Raw genomic sequence first — 16,939 nt, 5'->3', positions numbered from 1 at the left:
ACCCAAAATTGAGTCGGCTGTTTGATGACGGTTATTAAAAAAAATTGTAATTAAGATAGATTAGAAAAGGTGTCAGAGCGGGTAATACCATGCAATTATTAATAATACCAGTGGATTATAACTTCGTCTTTCTTGTAAATGTGGCAAAAAGAAGCATTTATCACTTTTCCGATATTTTTTCGAACAAGAAACAATTGGGAAGAAACTTAGAGTTGTGGAGTGCACCGCTAACTCTCGTTTAAAATGATTCTCGGTAGTTTGAATTGGCACATAGTGAAAATTATTCCTCTTAATTTTGAAAAAAAATTGAGCAAAAAGGATATTTTTTGAAAAAAATATATGTAAATCGATCTTTGGGAGCGTACCCTTTCCTGTAATGAATTCAGGCTGTGTCATGCGTATTTTGGAGGGGAAAAAAAGAGGTTGATCTCTGCCTAATGATCTTTTTTTTAATTTTATAACCGTCGTTGAACAGCCGACTCAATTTTTGGGTTTACGACTACTAATGCTCAACTCCGTAGCCTTGTAATTTTGAACCCAATCCAGAAAACAAGGGAACTCCTGGATCAAGTATTCAGAGAAATTTGCCTTAGAGGAGGACTTTTTGAGGAAACTAACCAGCATTTGCGTTACATGGAGAGGAAGACCACGAGAACCTCCCACGGTTAGCCTGACGTCAAGGGGACTTTAACCCATGATCCGTCTACCACTGAGAATATTTCACATCAGCACTGTGGTTGGTGCAAGCCGTATGAGGAATTCGTATCGACTGGGATTCGAACCTGGTTTACCTCATTTGAAGGCGAACGCTCTATCCCCTGAGCCATCGCGGCATTGGCTAATGACCTTTACCCTCTTCATAAAGAACCACTCAATATTGTAAGTTTAGAATTCAGTATAGCAATGGGAGGCAGACGCTGCACCACTATAGCCGCCATAACTCGAAATATATGATTATCATATCACCATGAAATGATACCATACCTTTCGTAAGGGTGCCAAAGATACTAGAGAAATTTCAGGAAGCGAGCTTCAAGTATTAGTGTACATTTGTTTTCAATGAATAAATTATACTCAGTGGAGCGACAGCCCACTGTGGGCCAAGGTCTACTGTGCCCCTCTGTTTTCTTGACCTTCTGCTCTGGGGTATAGGAGCAGATGTGTCGGTTGGGTGGTCAGCCGAACTCGGAACCCCCAGTGTTTAGTCCCCAAACATGCTTGGTACTCATTTTATCGACCCACTGAAGGGATGAAAGGCTGGATCAACCTTGCCCTTTCCGAGGCTCGAACTCAGGACCTGCGGCACGAGAGCGCAATAAATTAAATATCTAAGTTTTAAAAAAATATAATTTCAAAAGCAATTGGTCTAATCATCTTAAACAAATCAGATCCTGTTTGAGTTTTTTTTTCTTCTCTTTTTTAATATTTCAGAAATTTTTAATAAAAATTATTCTCCCCCGCAATTATATAGAATAGTGTTTCTCTTTGTTTTTCAGACCTATGTTGTCTTCAAATGTTAAAGCATAAAAAAAAACTTTAAAATTATATTTTTCTATGTGAGATAAGTTTGAATTATTGTTTATATTTTGTTGTAGATATTTAATTGAATAATTTTAAAAACCTTAAAAATGTTTAAATACGTTTATTTTATTCAAAATTGCGATTCAAATTTAAGGGGGCGAGGAACGAACAGTTCCAGTTTTAAGAATTGCGAAAATCATTTTTTAATTTTCAGTTTTTAAAATTTTATTGTTGAATGAAATAACACATGATTTCATAAACATAAACTGAGTCATAAAAAAATAATGCTTTATTGGTACTTTCTTTATTGGAATGAAATATTTTTAAAGACATTTTTTTTTCTCGATATACAATACTTTTTTAAGTTTAAAAACTTTTTGAATATGTAAGACAAATGGAACTTGCTGAACACTATATATAAATTTTACATAAACTAAAATCTTTATTTTACAATGTTAAGTGAAAATGATGCGAGTGCGATATTCTCTTTCTTTCAATCCACTTCAGTTGGTTCAGCAAATGTTTCCAATCTCTTTTTCCAATATGCTATAACTCGAAAAAGAAAAGTATAACTATAAAATAAATGAATGTCCAAGGTTTTCATTCTGGATACAGCTCGAAATGCGACTTAAGAAAATTGACAAAAATTATCCTTTTTAAAAATTCAACCCAGATTTAACAATTAAAAGAGGAATTTCGTACTTACTATTCTTTACTTTTCTCAACACTAACCATAATCATTACGGGGTCTAGTTCCGAATTTCGGGGTTGGGTATATTAGAGGTGTAACTTTTCAAGCAGTTCTTAATAGTATTTATCTGATTACTAAATGAAAAGTGTCAATTGAATATTACTATTATAAATTATAAATATATAGAACTCGTTACAAGTTTGTAAAAAAAAAGCTGACGTACAATATCTTTCAAAAAAAAATATTTATAAAAAATGTGATTTAGGCAAATGGTCGACATCGCAATAAGGATTTATTTAAATCCATTCCTTCATCCTTTTTTTTCTTCCAAAAAAAAAAATTTATGGTCATTTTCTTAACTACGCATTTTGAGCAGTGTTCAGAATAAAAAAATTCAACGACGAATCATTGATAATTTAAAAAAAAAAATTTAAGTTGCTCGATAAAAATATTGATTTTATAAAAGATTTTCTTTTTTTTTTTCAAAAGAAAAGACGTTTTATTACATTTTTATTCCATGTAAAACAACTATTTAAACAGAGGGAAAAAAGCACCATTGCATTTCTATTTAAACATTGAAATATAATGATATGCAATAATGACCCCTTTTTTGACATTTTTTTCGTGTCGCTTGACCGACAATGTCATTAGACTTCTTTTTTCTGGATGAGTTTGAAGTGAAAAGATTATGTCAAAAAGCACACACTCACTCAAACTTTTAAGGAGGACACTGCAGCAAACAAAAATATCATCCTTTTTATCGCGAATTTAAAGCCATAGCTCAAAAGAGGTCAAATACACAAATTACTTCGTATGATTAGACACAGAAACTTACTTATTCTGACTTTTTTTCTGATGGATTTTCCATCAGCACAATATGGGGGTACCCGAAAATAGGTTCTGAATAGTTGAGTCAGGAGAGAAGGTCTCTTGATATTAATTACCCTTTTTTTCTTCTTCATATTTCAACATATCTTCTGAACTTTCTAACGAATCATAAATTTATTTTTACATATAGTTATAAAATTCGTTTATCGAAAAATAAGTCCATATAAAAATCTTTTTTTTAATAATGTTAAATTACGGTTTAAAAAAATTTGAATCTTAAAAATTTTTACATTATTTTAAACATATAAGTTAAAATGACGAAATACAAACTTTGAACGGGATCAGGCAATAAGTTAGTTCTAAACTTATGAAATTTTAAGAAATCTGTACTTTTAAAACCAAATTTTTCAACAATTATTCCCCAATTTTATCTAAATTTTGCATTTTTTCATTGCAAACTACACTGTTTGAAATGAAGTAAAAAATTTTATACTTTATTATTAAAGAATTATTTTAAATTATAAAAAAAATTGCATGGAATTATCTTTGTATAAAAGAATTTTATATATGTGTGCAATTTTTGTGTGATTCGCTTAAAAACTTTCTGAGTTGTGTTGAGATTAAAAAAATTAACATTAAGGGTTCCATACTTCGGAGACTCCCATCCCCACAATTTGAATTTTGATGGTATGGTTTATTAAGAGAAAGTACGCTTTTGTGTCTTATTTTATATATTAGTTAGTAGTTAATACTGATGAATGATGTCAAATCATTAAACCATTAAGATTTGTTTTTAGTAGTTGAAAATTCAATCATTGAAACAGAAATTATATAACATTATTGGGATATTTAACATTATTGAGGCAGTTAAGACAAATGCAGCAAAACAGGTTACAGTGATAAAAAAAAAATTTTTTTTTTTCAATTTCAATTGGGTTTCTAAGGTTAACTCCTAAAAAACAAAGTCTTATAGAAAATACAGTCAAACCTGTTTTTGTGCGGTTTTTTGTGGGATTTTTTTTTTCGAGTGGTATGTGAATATTTCAATCAATACCAACCAATCTTATTTTATCGTTTGCTATAATAGCTTTTTTAATTTAAAGAAAATGCAAACGATTACCTAATTCAAAACCTTTTAATTGGGTATACTATAGCCTACGTCACAGGTTGTGTTATTCCTACTAAATTTAACCCATGAACGGCATTTTCTGCGAGCCTAACTTCAAGCCACAAATAAACAAACGAAGTGTTCGATCGTTTAAATAGCTGCTCGCCAGATTTTATTGCATTATAAAGAAAAGTTATTGAAACTAAATACAACTAAATAAACAACAACAACTAAAACAAATAACAACAACTACTAATAACAATAACTAAATAAACAACAACTAAATTCCATTCGTTTAGCACTGCGTCATATGTTGTTCCTACTAAATCGAAGTAGTTGTGTTTTTTTCATATTATACCCAATTGTTTTTACAAATTTTAAAGAATGTTTTAAGCTAATGGGTGAATAGATTTTTGCAACTTGGCAGCTGAATACATATATATTTTGAAGTTGAAATAAATTTTTGTTTGGTTATGTAAAGTGCTGAAAAAGTCGATTGTGAAAAATTGCAAGAAAGTCTGCAGTATATGAAGGAAATCTGTGATTGCAATTTTCATTCTTCTAGCTCTTCTTCCAATAATTATTCTATATATTTCTCAGGTAAGAACATTTATCATATAGCTTTCTTTTTATAATGCATTTTATGTTAAATGTTTTTAGATTTACTTAAATCTTTGTAGAACTCGAAAAATTTCTATAGTTTGATCATACAACTGAATAACAGTTTTTATTTATTTAGAAAAATTTGAGATTACATATTAATAATCTCAGAACGTAAGTTTTTAGAGTTTAAATATCATTCTTGTAATAATAATGGCAGAGAAATAGATTTTGAATGCTAAATTTTATTAAAAATATTTTAAGATGATTGAAATAAGAATTTTTTTAGGTATTAAGTGAAAAAAAAGCGTTTTACTTTTGTTGTAAGTGTGAATGCCTTATAAAATTATTAACAATGCATTTTAAGCACTTTTTATTCTCTGAGAATTTATTTTTTCCATCAAAATTTATTACATTTTTTTCTTACATATTTATTTCAGATAAATACAAGGAAATTAAAAACAATTTAGTAATATGTTGGAAATGACACTTACTACTTTAACCTTTATCGACTCCAGGCTCTTAAATCCATTTCTGGTAAATCATTACAGTTTACTATAGGATTTCTATAAAAGGAAGATAAATATTACAGTAAAAAATACACAATGTAAAAATATATTAGAGGAAGACAGGCACCTGTTATTTATTATTCGGTGATAGACAATGTTGATAAACTGACTATATTATACAGCTGATTAACTAACTAGTTTTGCCTGTTGTCATGTAAAAAATAGAATTTTTTTGTAAATTTTAGGGTTTTTTCTCCCTTTAAATGTTTGGTTTATTAACTTTTTATTCTTAATCAATTTGGAGTTATGTATTTCTCAAAACTTGTCCACGAGTTCAAAACTATCTTAAAACTAATTCAGTATCTTAAAGACTAAGGATTATTTTTTTAAGTATCCCATTAAATTTCTGAATTAATTAACTGTTTCAATATTTTTTTTAAATATCAAGTTATTTGCTAATGAAATTAAATCATAAACATTTATAAATGTTTACTATTTATAGCTTTTTTAAAATCCGGGATTTCCGCTACTCACTCTAAAATCTTTTTATAAAGAGTATTAAAAAAATATTTTTTATCATTATATAACAAGTGAATAAAATAAGCAATTGAAGGAAGGAATTCATAATAAGATAGCATAAATCACTCACCTATTGCTGTTATAAAGCATCACCCTGGCTTGTATTCGATCAATATTAGAATTCTGACAGATTAGCTTTCCTAGAGTTATTTTCTTTATTTCTCTTAATTGAGCTGAAAAAGTTAGAGAAAGTACTTTGTATTATCAAAAATATGTAACCAAGATTACTTTTTGTAGTGTACCACTACAAAAATATTATTCCAATTCACCAGTATATAAGACATATTAACTCAATTCTAGGAGGGGTATCCTTTCATAGATGACGGTTGACATGGTGGATAGCTCCTCACACTTTTTACTTTTTTGTTTTGCTTTACTTTACAAAAAATGGAGAAAATTACGAAATTTTGAATGTTATTTAAAGTTGAAACATGAAGACTTGTTTTGAAATATGAACGTTAAGGTGTGAAGTTCCTGGGCACAAAGTTAGTGAAAACTTGACGAGTCAAGGGGCAAGCAAGTTTACGAAACGGTTTATGAAGGATATCATCTCTTATTTTCTTTGTTCAATATAAAGACCTCCGAATTCGCTGACTCAAGTTTCGGCTCAGCTCTTACGTTTAGCATTAAAGTCAATGGACGGGAATGCACTCTTAAATAATTATTTTAAAATAGCCGAATCATTTTAACATAAAAAAGAATCGGTTTAACGAAGTTTTCGAATACTTACACTGTTAAAAGAAATTATAGTCAATTTAGAAGAAATAATTTTTTTAAAAACTTCTCTTTCATTGTTCTCACCAAGAATCGGGAAGATAACACGAGACATCATATTATCTACTAGAATGGCGTTTTTGAAAAAAATATTTTTCCTTGAATTAAACAAATATTTCTTTCGCTCTTTGAATCAGGCAGATATTTCTTTCTCCCATTTGCTGTAAAAATTATTACTTAATAAATTGTTTTTAAAAACGGATTATTTACGATTCTAACTTTTGCGCCATTCTAACTTAACATAACCATCAATTTGAACACATAAACATCAATTTGAACAATAAACATCAAACAATCACATAATCATTCAATAAACGATCTTTTGAACAACAGTAAAATTAAAGATGCGATTAAAAAAAAAAATTTTTTTTTACAAAGCAATTTTTTCCCGACACGTTAAAACTTTAAAAAAATTAATGAAAGTTATGGCTGAAAATGGTAGTCACAATACTATTTCAATAAGGTCAAAAGGTGTAATTTTCAACGAATTATGCAATCCAAATGTTTGAGTTGATGGATTTTATGATAGTTAACCAGTTCAAAATGTTTAATCATTCCAGCCTTTTGTATCAGAGTTTTAATAATCCAGAGCAATTATGATAAAAATTACCAATATAACTAAACGATTTACCATTAAAAATATTTAAAATATTAGTATTCTTCGATTGTATTCTTGTTTACTATTCCTGGTGTGAATTAATCAATTCTACATAACAGAATGGAGCAATTAATGTTTGTTTAAATAATGATCGCATGGATGATTCGAGTAATGAATTGAAGGGCTTTGGAACAGCATCACCAAACCATGCATAAGCTCCTAGACCCATTTTTAGACATCTTTTAACGCTTATGGTTGGAATAACACGTAATTTTGACCCTTGTCAGATGACGTGGACAGTACCTGAGCTGGAACTCCTCACTTTCCAAACTCTCTCACCACAACCAACGAGTTAATCTTCAGCCATGACAGATTTAGCGTGCACGCTGGTTGTTTTGTCAGCCACCAGGATCGAACTGACTACTCCCAACCAGCAGTGTGAGCGATGCCATAGCCTACTGTCCCACCAGAGCTTTTGGGCGCTTTGGAACAATGTAATGATTAACACATTTTTAAATCGTTTAAAAGAACAAAACTCAATAACATTTCCAACTAGTCAATAAGGAGTCATTGTCGCCCGCCCTGCCCCCTGTTTATAAGGGTAAACGGGAAAGTCTTGATGATCTCGTCGCCGTGACAGGAGAAGACCTTCAGGAGAGGAGGAGCAGGTTGATACCGGTACAAGTCCCGGTTCGAGCTGCTCGGTGAAATGCCCCGCATGGTATTTATTAAAATTAATTACAATTTACATAGTATGGCAACATTTCTTGGTTTTACAATATGCAAGTTACAATGAGCAGTATCAGAATTTACGAAGTTTACATCTATTACAATTGGGGGTGGTAACTTCACAAGATGAAGGAGCAGGCCAAAAGGCCCTTTTAACAATAAATCATCATAAAACCAAATAAACACTTGTACAACAAGGTTACCCACAAACTAGAGGATATAAAGACAAAAAAAAAAGTAAGTAATAAGGGTTAAAAACCGTTAATTCAAAATCAAACCTTCAGATTTAAGACACGATAAAGTTTTTTAAATAGCAGAAGGCTATAAAGAAGGTGTAAGATTTAAAATAGACCTAAAAGGTCAAAAGGAGAGAGTTGAAAATATTTAACAGTAGACCTAAGAATGTATAGAAGTATAAAGATTTAGGTTAAAATCCGACTAGACAATGAGATATGTCTGTGTATTGTACTATTAGCTAGTTGAAATCTAAAGAAAAAAAAATATGTAAAGTACCTATTTTAAAACAATATTAGTGAATGTGGTAATTTTCTTTACATGACTTGGACTGAGGTTTGATTCCCCATGTTAAAGACTTAGATCGGATATTGCCAATCGTGTTTTATTGGCTCGAAATCGATTTCAGTGTAATGCCCCGGAAAGGCTGATGGGACAAATTCCAAACTGTCATTACCTGGAGTAAAAGATCCAGCTTGACCACCGTGTTCAAAAAAGAATCTGTCCCCATACTTGAGGTGATAGAATTGAACACCTATAATGCAAGTGAATGTCGGTCCAATGACGGCTCCTTGGTTTGGACGCTCTGCCATTCCTCCAGAGAAGAGATCGATGTCCCTCACATCTCTGCAAGAAACAACACGCGTATCATTAAAAATGATGCAACTACATCACAGATGATTCAGGATGGCTCATTAATTTTGGTACAAATGCTTGGTATTTTACTAAAATTCATAAAAGCTCATGATACGAATCGATTTACGACCCAATAATTTATAATAAGAACAGTGGATCACACTCAGGGCCGGATTAACCTATAGGCACACTAGGCACGTGCCTAGGGCCTACGAAATTCAGGGGCCTACGAAAAACTTGGGAGAAAAAAATTTTTTGACAAAAATAATTTAGTTTTAAAAACAACAAGTGTATTTTGCCCAAAATTATGAAGATACAAATAAAAATATGATCTAATATATTACTTTTTTGCGATTTTTTGATTTAACGAAATCTTGTATTATGCTGTCGAATTCCTAACTACGCAAAATGTCGTATTCAATAGACATAAGTGCGAGCGATGCCAAACGATCTTGATTCATTGTTGAAAGCAAATAATTTTTTATCAATTTTAATCTGGAGAAAGATCTTTCTCCTTCTGCATTTGATCCAAGAATCGACAAATATATTCTTAATGCAATGTGAACGTTAGGAAAAGTATTCACAAGTTTATCTTTAATTTGAGCCTTCAACATTTCTTGTGCAGATTTATGTTCATACAAATTTGAAAATAGTAAAAATTCATCTGCAAAGTTTTCCTCTAAATCGGATGAGTAAATCTTCACCAAATTTTGCTCTTCTAGTTTAATCTCAGATTCTGACAAATTTTTGTGAACAAGAAAACCGAAATTATCGTACAAATCACTGTAAGCTTTACGCCTTCTAGTCATTTCTGAAATTAATACATCTAAAATGGCGTAATACGTTCCAGACATTTCCTGACAAAACGTGACTAACATTTTATTAAAATAGTATTAAATCATATTTTTTCTATTAGTAAACATTTAACCTACCTTGCAAATTTATTTATAAATAATTTCAAAAGATTTACTTTTGACAATGTTAATTTCCTTCACTTAGTTATCATAGTAGTATCATGAAAACTCTGAAGCTATTTGTAGTATAAATATTTCGTGTAATTAATCTCACTATCAATTTCACTGTTTTCTTTGCTGGTTTGTTGTTGTATTGCTGACGTGAAGTGTTTACCTTTACATAGTTATCGATCGAACTAATCATAATGGTACATATTATCGATATCAACTGCAATATCGGCAGTATGTCGGTATTGCAGATAAAGTTCGATAAACAAATTTGTAAATTAAAATCCATATTAATAAAAATGCAAAAAAAAATATGCAAGAAAATTTTAGCATATATTTTGAAAAGAGGGGAGGAGTGGGGGAAGGAGGGAAGGGCCCCGAAAACGGCTGTGCCTAGGGCCTACGAAAGGTATAATCCGGCTCTGATCACACTTATTCTTAAAATAAAATTAGTTTGTAAATCACGTCTACATATTGGCCAAATTATTAAACGCACTATAAGATTCTATGTAAAATATTAATTATCAGTTGATACTATACAGCTTTATTGTTTTGACGCGACTGAAGCAGGTTTGCACTTGCTTACGTTCGTGTATCAATTGGTTAACATTGTAAGGCAATACGTTAAAAATAAATACAAATGGGAAGTATTTGAAAAATCTCCTGAATAAAAACCCATTACATAAATATTTGAATATAAAAGTATTGCCCATAAACTCGTGCAAAACACGTAATTATTAAAAAAAACTACTGCGCGTCTAATAATTTGGTCTAATTAATATACTAATCAGGGGTCTGTTTAGAAGAAATTTGGGTCCGTTAACGGACCCTTCACAAAATATCTTTTCATAAAAACGGACCCTTCACAAAATATTTTAACTTAAAAACGGACCCTTCACAAAATATTTTAACTTAAAAACGGACCCTTCACAAAATGATTTTTCTTTTAATCGAACCCTTCACAAATTTATTTATCTTCATTATTATTTTGTTAATCGAATAAACCCTTTCCAGGGGAGAAAACAAGAAAGATGGATGTAAACGAATTAAGTTTTGTCTTCGGCAGACGATTCTTCCATTATTTGTCCGAAATTAATAGTCTGCGTTCAGCATAGGCTAAATACCAAATATTTGTATGTTGCATCTCTAATTTAGAAGCAGCAATTGTTGTTTATTTTTTAAACGTTAATTTTTTTAATAATAATTTTACAGTGTTGAGCATAATCTTGTATATCTTTACAATTTAAAAACTCCTTGAAAAAGTTTTTTTTTTGCAATAACGGACCCTATTTGCACAAATTCATAAAAGCGGACCCTGGTTAAAAGAATGTGAGTAATTTTTTCACAATTTCACGAAAAACGGACCTTTCACAAAATGTCTGGACAGACCCCTGCTAATATAATACCTGATATAATAAATATTCTATATATATATATATAATATATCGTCTAATTTAACCAATTGATACACGGACGTAAGCAAGTGCAAACCGGTTTCAGTCGCGTAAAAAAAAATAAAGCTGTATAGTATTACCTGATAATTAAGATTTTACATAGAATATTACAGTGCATCTAATAAATAGGCCAGGACTGTATAGATAACATTAAGATGAATTAGGCTTCACTAAACTGAAGCAGCTAGAAATTAATATTATACAATTGTTTAAACAGTTAAAAGATGTTTTAAAACTAGATTAAAATAATAAATTTTTTATACAATTAAAATCATACGTACATTTTTAAACTTTCGTTCAGTAGTCTTCTATAGCATAATAGAAGACAAACTAACGCGATTGTTTTCGAAGGAAGTTCGTTGATTTTGCTTTGAAAAAAAAATTATTCATGACTGGTGTGAGTTGCATGAGCTTTTTCCATTAGATTCAATTACATCCTTTAAAATGTATATGAAAGCTCGATTTCAAGTTAAATAACGTGTTTCTGATTTCAGGGTATCTACTACCTCTTAAATTTTCAAATCCATGACTTTTCATGAACAATTCCAAGAATTTCTTATGACTTACTGAAGTTACTATTTTCTCCGACAAAAACACAACAATAAAATTAAAAACGAATTATAATAACATTAATTGGAATGATAAGTATAACCAAAACTGTTTTACTCTGCATCTTCAAATTTATTGATTTTGAACTTAAAAAACAGAGTAAAGAAAGAATTGAAGCAATAAAATAGCTAAAAAAATACAAAATACAATAACTAAATACAGTCCTACATTTAGTTATTTAAACCTGTTTTATTTCTTCTTAAAAGTTAGTGTAATATAAAAAGCATAAACTAGAATTTCAAAATGATAAAATAAAAATAATAAATAGATAAAAAAAATTCTGAAATCACGGAATTTTAAAAGATAATTCACTCTAGAAATGATGTTCTTTCTTTCATTTTTTGAAATATTACCATTATTTTTAAAGAACATGATAAAAACATTTTATATTTTAAAAAAGTATGACTATGAGAGGGGATTTTGTTACAAATTCAGATATTGGAACATCGGAACACTGGGAAATTGGGACAGAGGAGGGTAAATTCCATTTTAAAAATTAGATTTTTCGGCAATCTAAATCCATGACTTTCCAGGATTTTTTTTAAAAAAAATAGTTAAAACCATGACGTTTCATGACAAATTTTGTTCAATAACGAAATCCATGACATTCCAGATGAGCATATACCCTGTGGGTTGTTTAACATAAAATTTGGTTAGATATAACACCACGGTTTTTGCAGTATAGAAAGAGAGAGAGAATATACTCATAAAGTCTCTGGAAAAGAGGTCGGAGTCCACGCTGAAAAAGTCCATCCAACTGCCTCCAGCTTCTGATTTGAGGTCCCCCGCAGAATTCGACTAGGGTGGTGTAGCCAGGAACTCCATGGTCGCGACCTCTGTTAATGTTGAGTGAGGCCAAATCCAAGCCACTTGCATTCCCACGCTGTTGATACAAGTGGTTGGTCACATCCCTAACCATGTACCTGTCAAAATAAATGGAGAAAATTTTAAAATCTTAACGTTGTGCCGTCCTCGTTAAATTCTTCTACCTACCAGAGAAAGTGAGCGATTCCCTCTGCAAAGGATCGAATTTGTGATGACATGTCTTTTTTTTTTCTAACAGTCGTTGAAAAGTCGACCCAATTTTGGGTTTACAACTCCGTTGCTTAGTAATGTTGAACCAATCCAGAAGACAAGGAAACTCCTGGATCAGTACCCCGGAGGTATAATTTGCTATGGGAACTTGGAGGACTTTGAGACCCAACAGATTTAACGCGCATTAGTCACCATTTACTAAACGGGGAGTCTTCGACCAGCGGGGATCAAACCCACGACCATTTGGACATGGGCGCAGTGCCCTACTAACAAGGATATCCCGGCAAATGGCACGTCTTTGGATCATCCACAGGGATGTTTCCCACACCATAGCATATTCTGTGAGTCACAGTGGCTCAGGAACCTCTCAGTGAGGCCTCGTTCGCTTCCCAATGAGTTGCCTCAAGTTCGAATCCCAGTGGTGGTTGGTTGATACAAATTCTGCTCCAGGCTCTCACTGACTACTGTGCGAAAGTAAAATATCCTCAGTGGTAGACGGATCATGGATTAGAATCCCCTTGCCGTAGGTTTTCTTCCCATGTGATAGAATAGCCGGTTAATTACATCAAAAAGTCCTATGAAAAGGCTAGTATGCCGCAATGCTTGATCCAGGAGTTCTTTTGTCTTCAGGGATGATATTAAAATTACAAGGCTATGGAGTTGAGCATTGGAGGTCATAAACTAAGGATTGGATCGGCTGTTCAACGCCGGTTATAAAAATAATAAAATAAAAAAAATAACCCATTGTCTAGCTTTAATACGCGTAAATAAAATTCTACTACTACTAAAACAGCAACTTCGAAATGAACTGAAAACCTCACAGTATGCAAAGATGCAACTTCATCGTTTGTAAAACGTCTGCAGTTTAATAGGGTGGGACAGAATTAAATATTCTTACAAACCCATTCGAAATCTTAGTGATTTTCAGCACAAATATCATTTTGTCTAAGAAGTTCAACATATCAATTTCAGATATTACCGTGAAATCGGGGGCAAGATGAGGAAGTCAATGATTTCCTTAATAGAGTTAATGGTAATCAAATAATATATTTTTAACTTCAAATGAAAACAAAACAATAGTTGCTAACTAAGTGATTTTTTTAAAGATTTTAGCGTATGGTTTTCTGTTTAAAAAAAATGACTACTGTATTTTTTTTTTAAAAAAATTCCTATTTTTATGTTCCAAGTTTTGGCACCGTTTACTAATAAATTTGCTCTTACTGCCCAATATAAATTTTATCAATTTTTTTTTATATTCTGTGCAGCATTGTATGAGATTCGCCAAATAATACTGAGCACAAATGTTAAATTTTGTCAAGATTTAGAGAGAAAAAAAAAACATAGTTGCTGCTTTAGTACTAATTTAATCACTGTTTCGTAAAAACTTTTAACACACAGATTACGAATCCATTCCCAGAAAGCATGTAACCTTACGACAATCTTGTGTCGGAATTTTCTTTTTACTGTCGCGAAAATGTTTGTGATGAAAACCTTTTTTCAATAAAGCAAAAATATTGCAGTTTCAAACTTTTCCTCCTAAAAGGATTAAAAATTATTTCTAAAGCTTCTTTTTAAAAAAGTATTGTGACTTAGATAGCAGAGCATACAAGACGTTGCGAAAAGAAACCTTATAATTACCTAGATTTAAGATTATTTTTACCTTAAGACTAGCTTTATTTAAAGATTTTTTTTTCACTCTTGAAAACCTTAAAACAACCTCATTTTTCAGGTTTTATATACAAGGTTTTTTTTCCCGCCTTTTTGGATTAGGGTTATGTGTGTAGAATAGAGCAGATTGTCACAGAGGTTAGAAAAAGGTTAGAAGGTTTATACGTAAACCGCATAAAATTTTTTTTTTAGGTTTACATTAAAAGGCTTTTGCTGAGTGAAAATAAACCTTATTTTGCGATCTGGGACTGGATCTTTAGCCTGTACAATCACTACCTATCAAATTTTTGTCCTGGTGACTGTGTAGTTCCGCTGATCAGACCTTCCAATTCTCCTCTGTGCAAACCAAAAGGGAATTGAAAAATATCTCTCAGTCTGTCGCCAGCAGCGTTCGATCCTCTCGAAACCTGTGGAAAAAAGCTGTTAATCATGGAATGTCCAAAACGGAAAGCTGCTGCTGAGAACTCGTTCGCCAAAGTAGCCTGCACAGTGTCGTCATACTGAGTGTATCCGGTGCGCTGTACGTTCAAATCAAACCATTCCATTCTTTCTGGACCAATAACCAGGGGCAGGAATTCGTTGTAAGTAATCATTTGCATGATGGCTGCCAGTATTCTCCTGGAAAAAGATGTGCAATAATGGAATAAAACAAGTAAATTCTATTCATCGACTACCACACCACAAATTATAGGTTTATTAAAAAAATTATTAGTTATTAAAAACTGATTAGTTCGGTTTCTGATTACTGATTTTTAAATACTTCCATTTGTCCTTATTCTTTATGATAAATTGATATTAACTAGCTTATGCCCCATTTTTTTTCCTTTTCAGAAAGATGCCAGTTTCAGAATCCATTCTTTTGATTGAAAAAAAAATCTTGCATTTCTTGCTTGCTCACAGCTTCTTTTTCTTTCAATGAGGTTTTATTGAGTTTAAAACTTGCTAAAATTATTCGTAATATGCTGTTCTTAAGTAAAAAAAAAAAAAAGATTTTTTTGAATTTTTTTAAAAAACTTATGTTACCCCTTCAATAAAAAAGTGTAAGGAAAGCTTCCGAACTTAAGCTTTAAATGTTTTCCCCCCCGTAAGTGGTCTAAAAACTGGAAGATGGCAAAATATTCCTGTTCCTAAAAAAAAAATATTTGTTACTACTAGCAACAATTTTACCTTGGCCTCAATTTGACTCAAAATTGTTTATCTTGGCCCAAAATTGGCACAATATGGGTCCTATATGAACATGCACAAAGGGACCAATATCGACCTACAGTCCGACAATATAGGCCCTATAGTGGCTGAATAATGAATATAAAATATCGGATAAATCTGACAACTCTATATAAGGCCGATATTGGTTGTAAAGTGGCTGTGAAATATCTTTCGAATCAGACTATTCTATTTTGGGCCAATATCGGAAGATAAAAGCTTTTTGAAATCTTATTGATGAGCCAAGATTCGTGAATATTGGTCCAATGAGAGTCCAAGTTATTTTGCTGCTAGGGTAGGCACGATATTGTTGCATTCTATTGTTAATGTTGGGCTCTTTTAATAAACAAGAATGATGAAGGAATACAAGAATACAAAGATTATTTATTTACAGACGAAGGCTAGCCCAAATGACATTCTAACGTGAACCATTGAAGAACAGATAATCTAACCCAGTGGTTACCAACTGGCGGCCCGCGAAGCAAAATATATCTATTATTTGTCATTTTTTGCGGACAATTTTCGTAAAAACTCTAGATGGGTTTAAAATACTTTTCTTTCGTTAAAAAAAACAACGAATTTCTTCGTTTATGTGAAATTTAACATACCAACGGTGCAAAAAAATTTATTTCGCAGGTTTTGCCTTCAAGAAAATATTTATTCAAATACACAAATAATCGTGTATGTTGCTCTTTTTTTTATTTCGTTTTTTGTATTTTGTGAACATAATTTAGCATGTGTGTATTAGAAATTTTCTCGAAGAAATTCTCCGCTTTAACTTTTTGAAACCACTCATTTTGGACGAAATTATTTACATTTGTAAATTTTGTGGCCAGAATTTTTCAATATGCAATAAAATATTTTTAAAAATCTACTTCTTATTTTGATTTGTAATTCAATACTTTTGTTTTGTACAACTTGATAAAAAATCTGACCGAAATATTCAACGTTCCTTCAAACGTAAAAGAATCCCATATAAAATTTTGATAAAGTTTAGGCCAGCCATTTGACTGGTGTTTTTACTTGCAGCGGTCTCATATGAGTTGGAAACCCCTGATCTAACCTAACATTCCCAATTCCATTTGATATGTTCTTCGTTTAAAATAAACTCTCTGTCTCGTAATTACGATTTAAACTATTTTCCATGGAAGCAGTCTGGTGCTTTATTATCATAACTCCGTAAGATAGCTTATAGCTCACT

At 31.5% G+C, this 16,939-nt stretch overlaps 1 protein-coding gene across 2 annotated transcripts in view; it reads right to left on the bottom strand.

Moving 5' to 3' along the window:
• Positions 1-1,788: 1,788 nt before the first annotated feature.
• The window catches only part of LOC107442393 (immunomodulatory peroxidase), a 35,838-nt gene continuing 20,687 nt past the window's right edge, over positions 1,789-16,939 (bottom strand). Inside the window, exons 10-15 of one of the 2 annotated variants that reach the window (XM_087169543.1) lie at positions 14,812-15,153; positions 12,537-12,755; positions 8,629-8,798; positions 5,907-6,009; positions 5,243-5,314; positions 1,789-2,073 (exon numbers count right to left, since the gene is read on the bottom strand). In XM_087169543.1, coding sequence (XP_087025669.1) covers positions 5,254-5,314; positions 5,907-6,009; positions 8,629-8,798; positions 12,537-12,755; positions 14,812-15,153 — 895 coding nt within the window. In that variant the 3' untranslated portion in view covers positions 1,789-2,073; positions 5,243-5,253. The remainder of the gene's footprint in view (positions 2,074-5,242; positions 5,315-5,906; positions 6,010-8,628; positions 8,799-12,536; positions 12,756-14,811; positions 15,154-16,939) is intronic. The other variant, XM_087169545.1, reaches the window with a different exon arrangement.

Source organism: Parasteatoda tepidariorum, chromosome 1 (genome assembly GCF_982258835.1).
Source record: "Parasteatoda tepidariorum strain Cologne lab strain chromosome 1, Ptep-v5.0, whole genome shotgun sequence".
Taxonomy (NCBI): Eukaryota; Metazoa; Arthropoda; class Arachnida; order Araneae; family Theridiidae; genus Parasteatoda; species Parasteatoda tepidariorum.
Note: the sequence above shows the minus strand (reverse complement) of the source record. Positions and strands in the feature narration are given on the sequence as shown.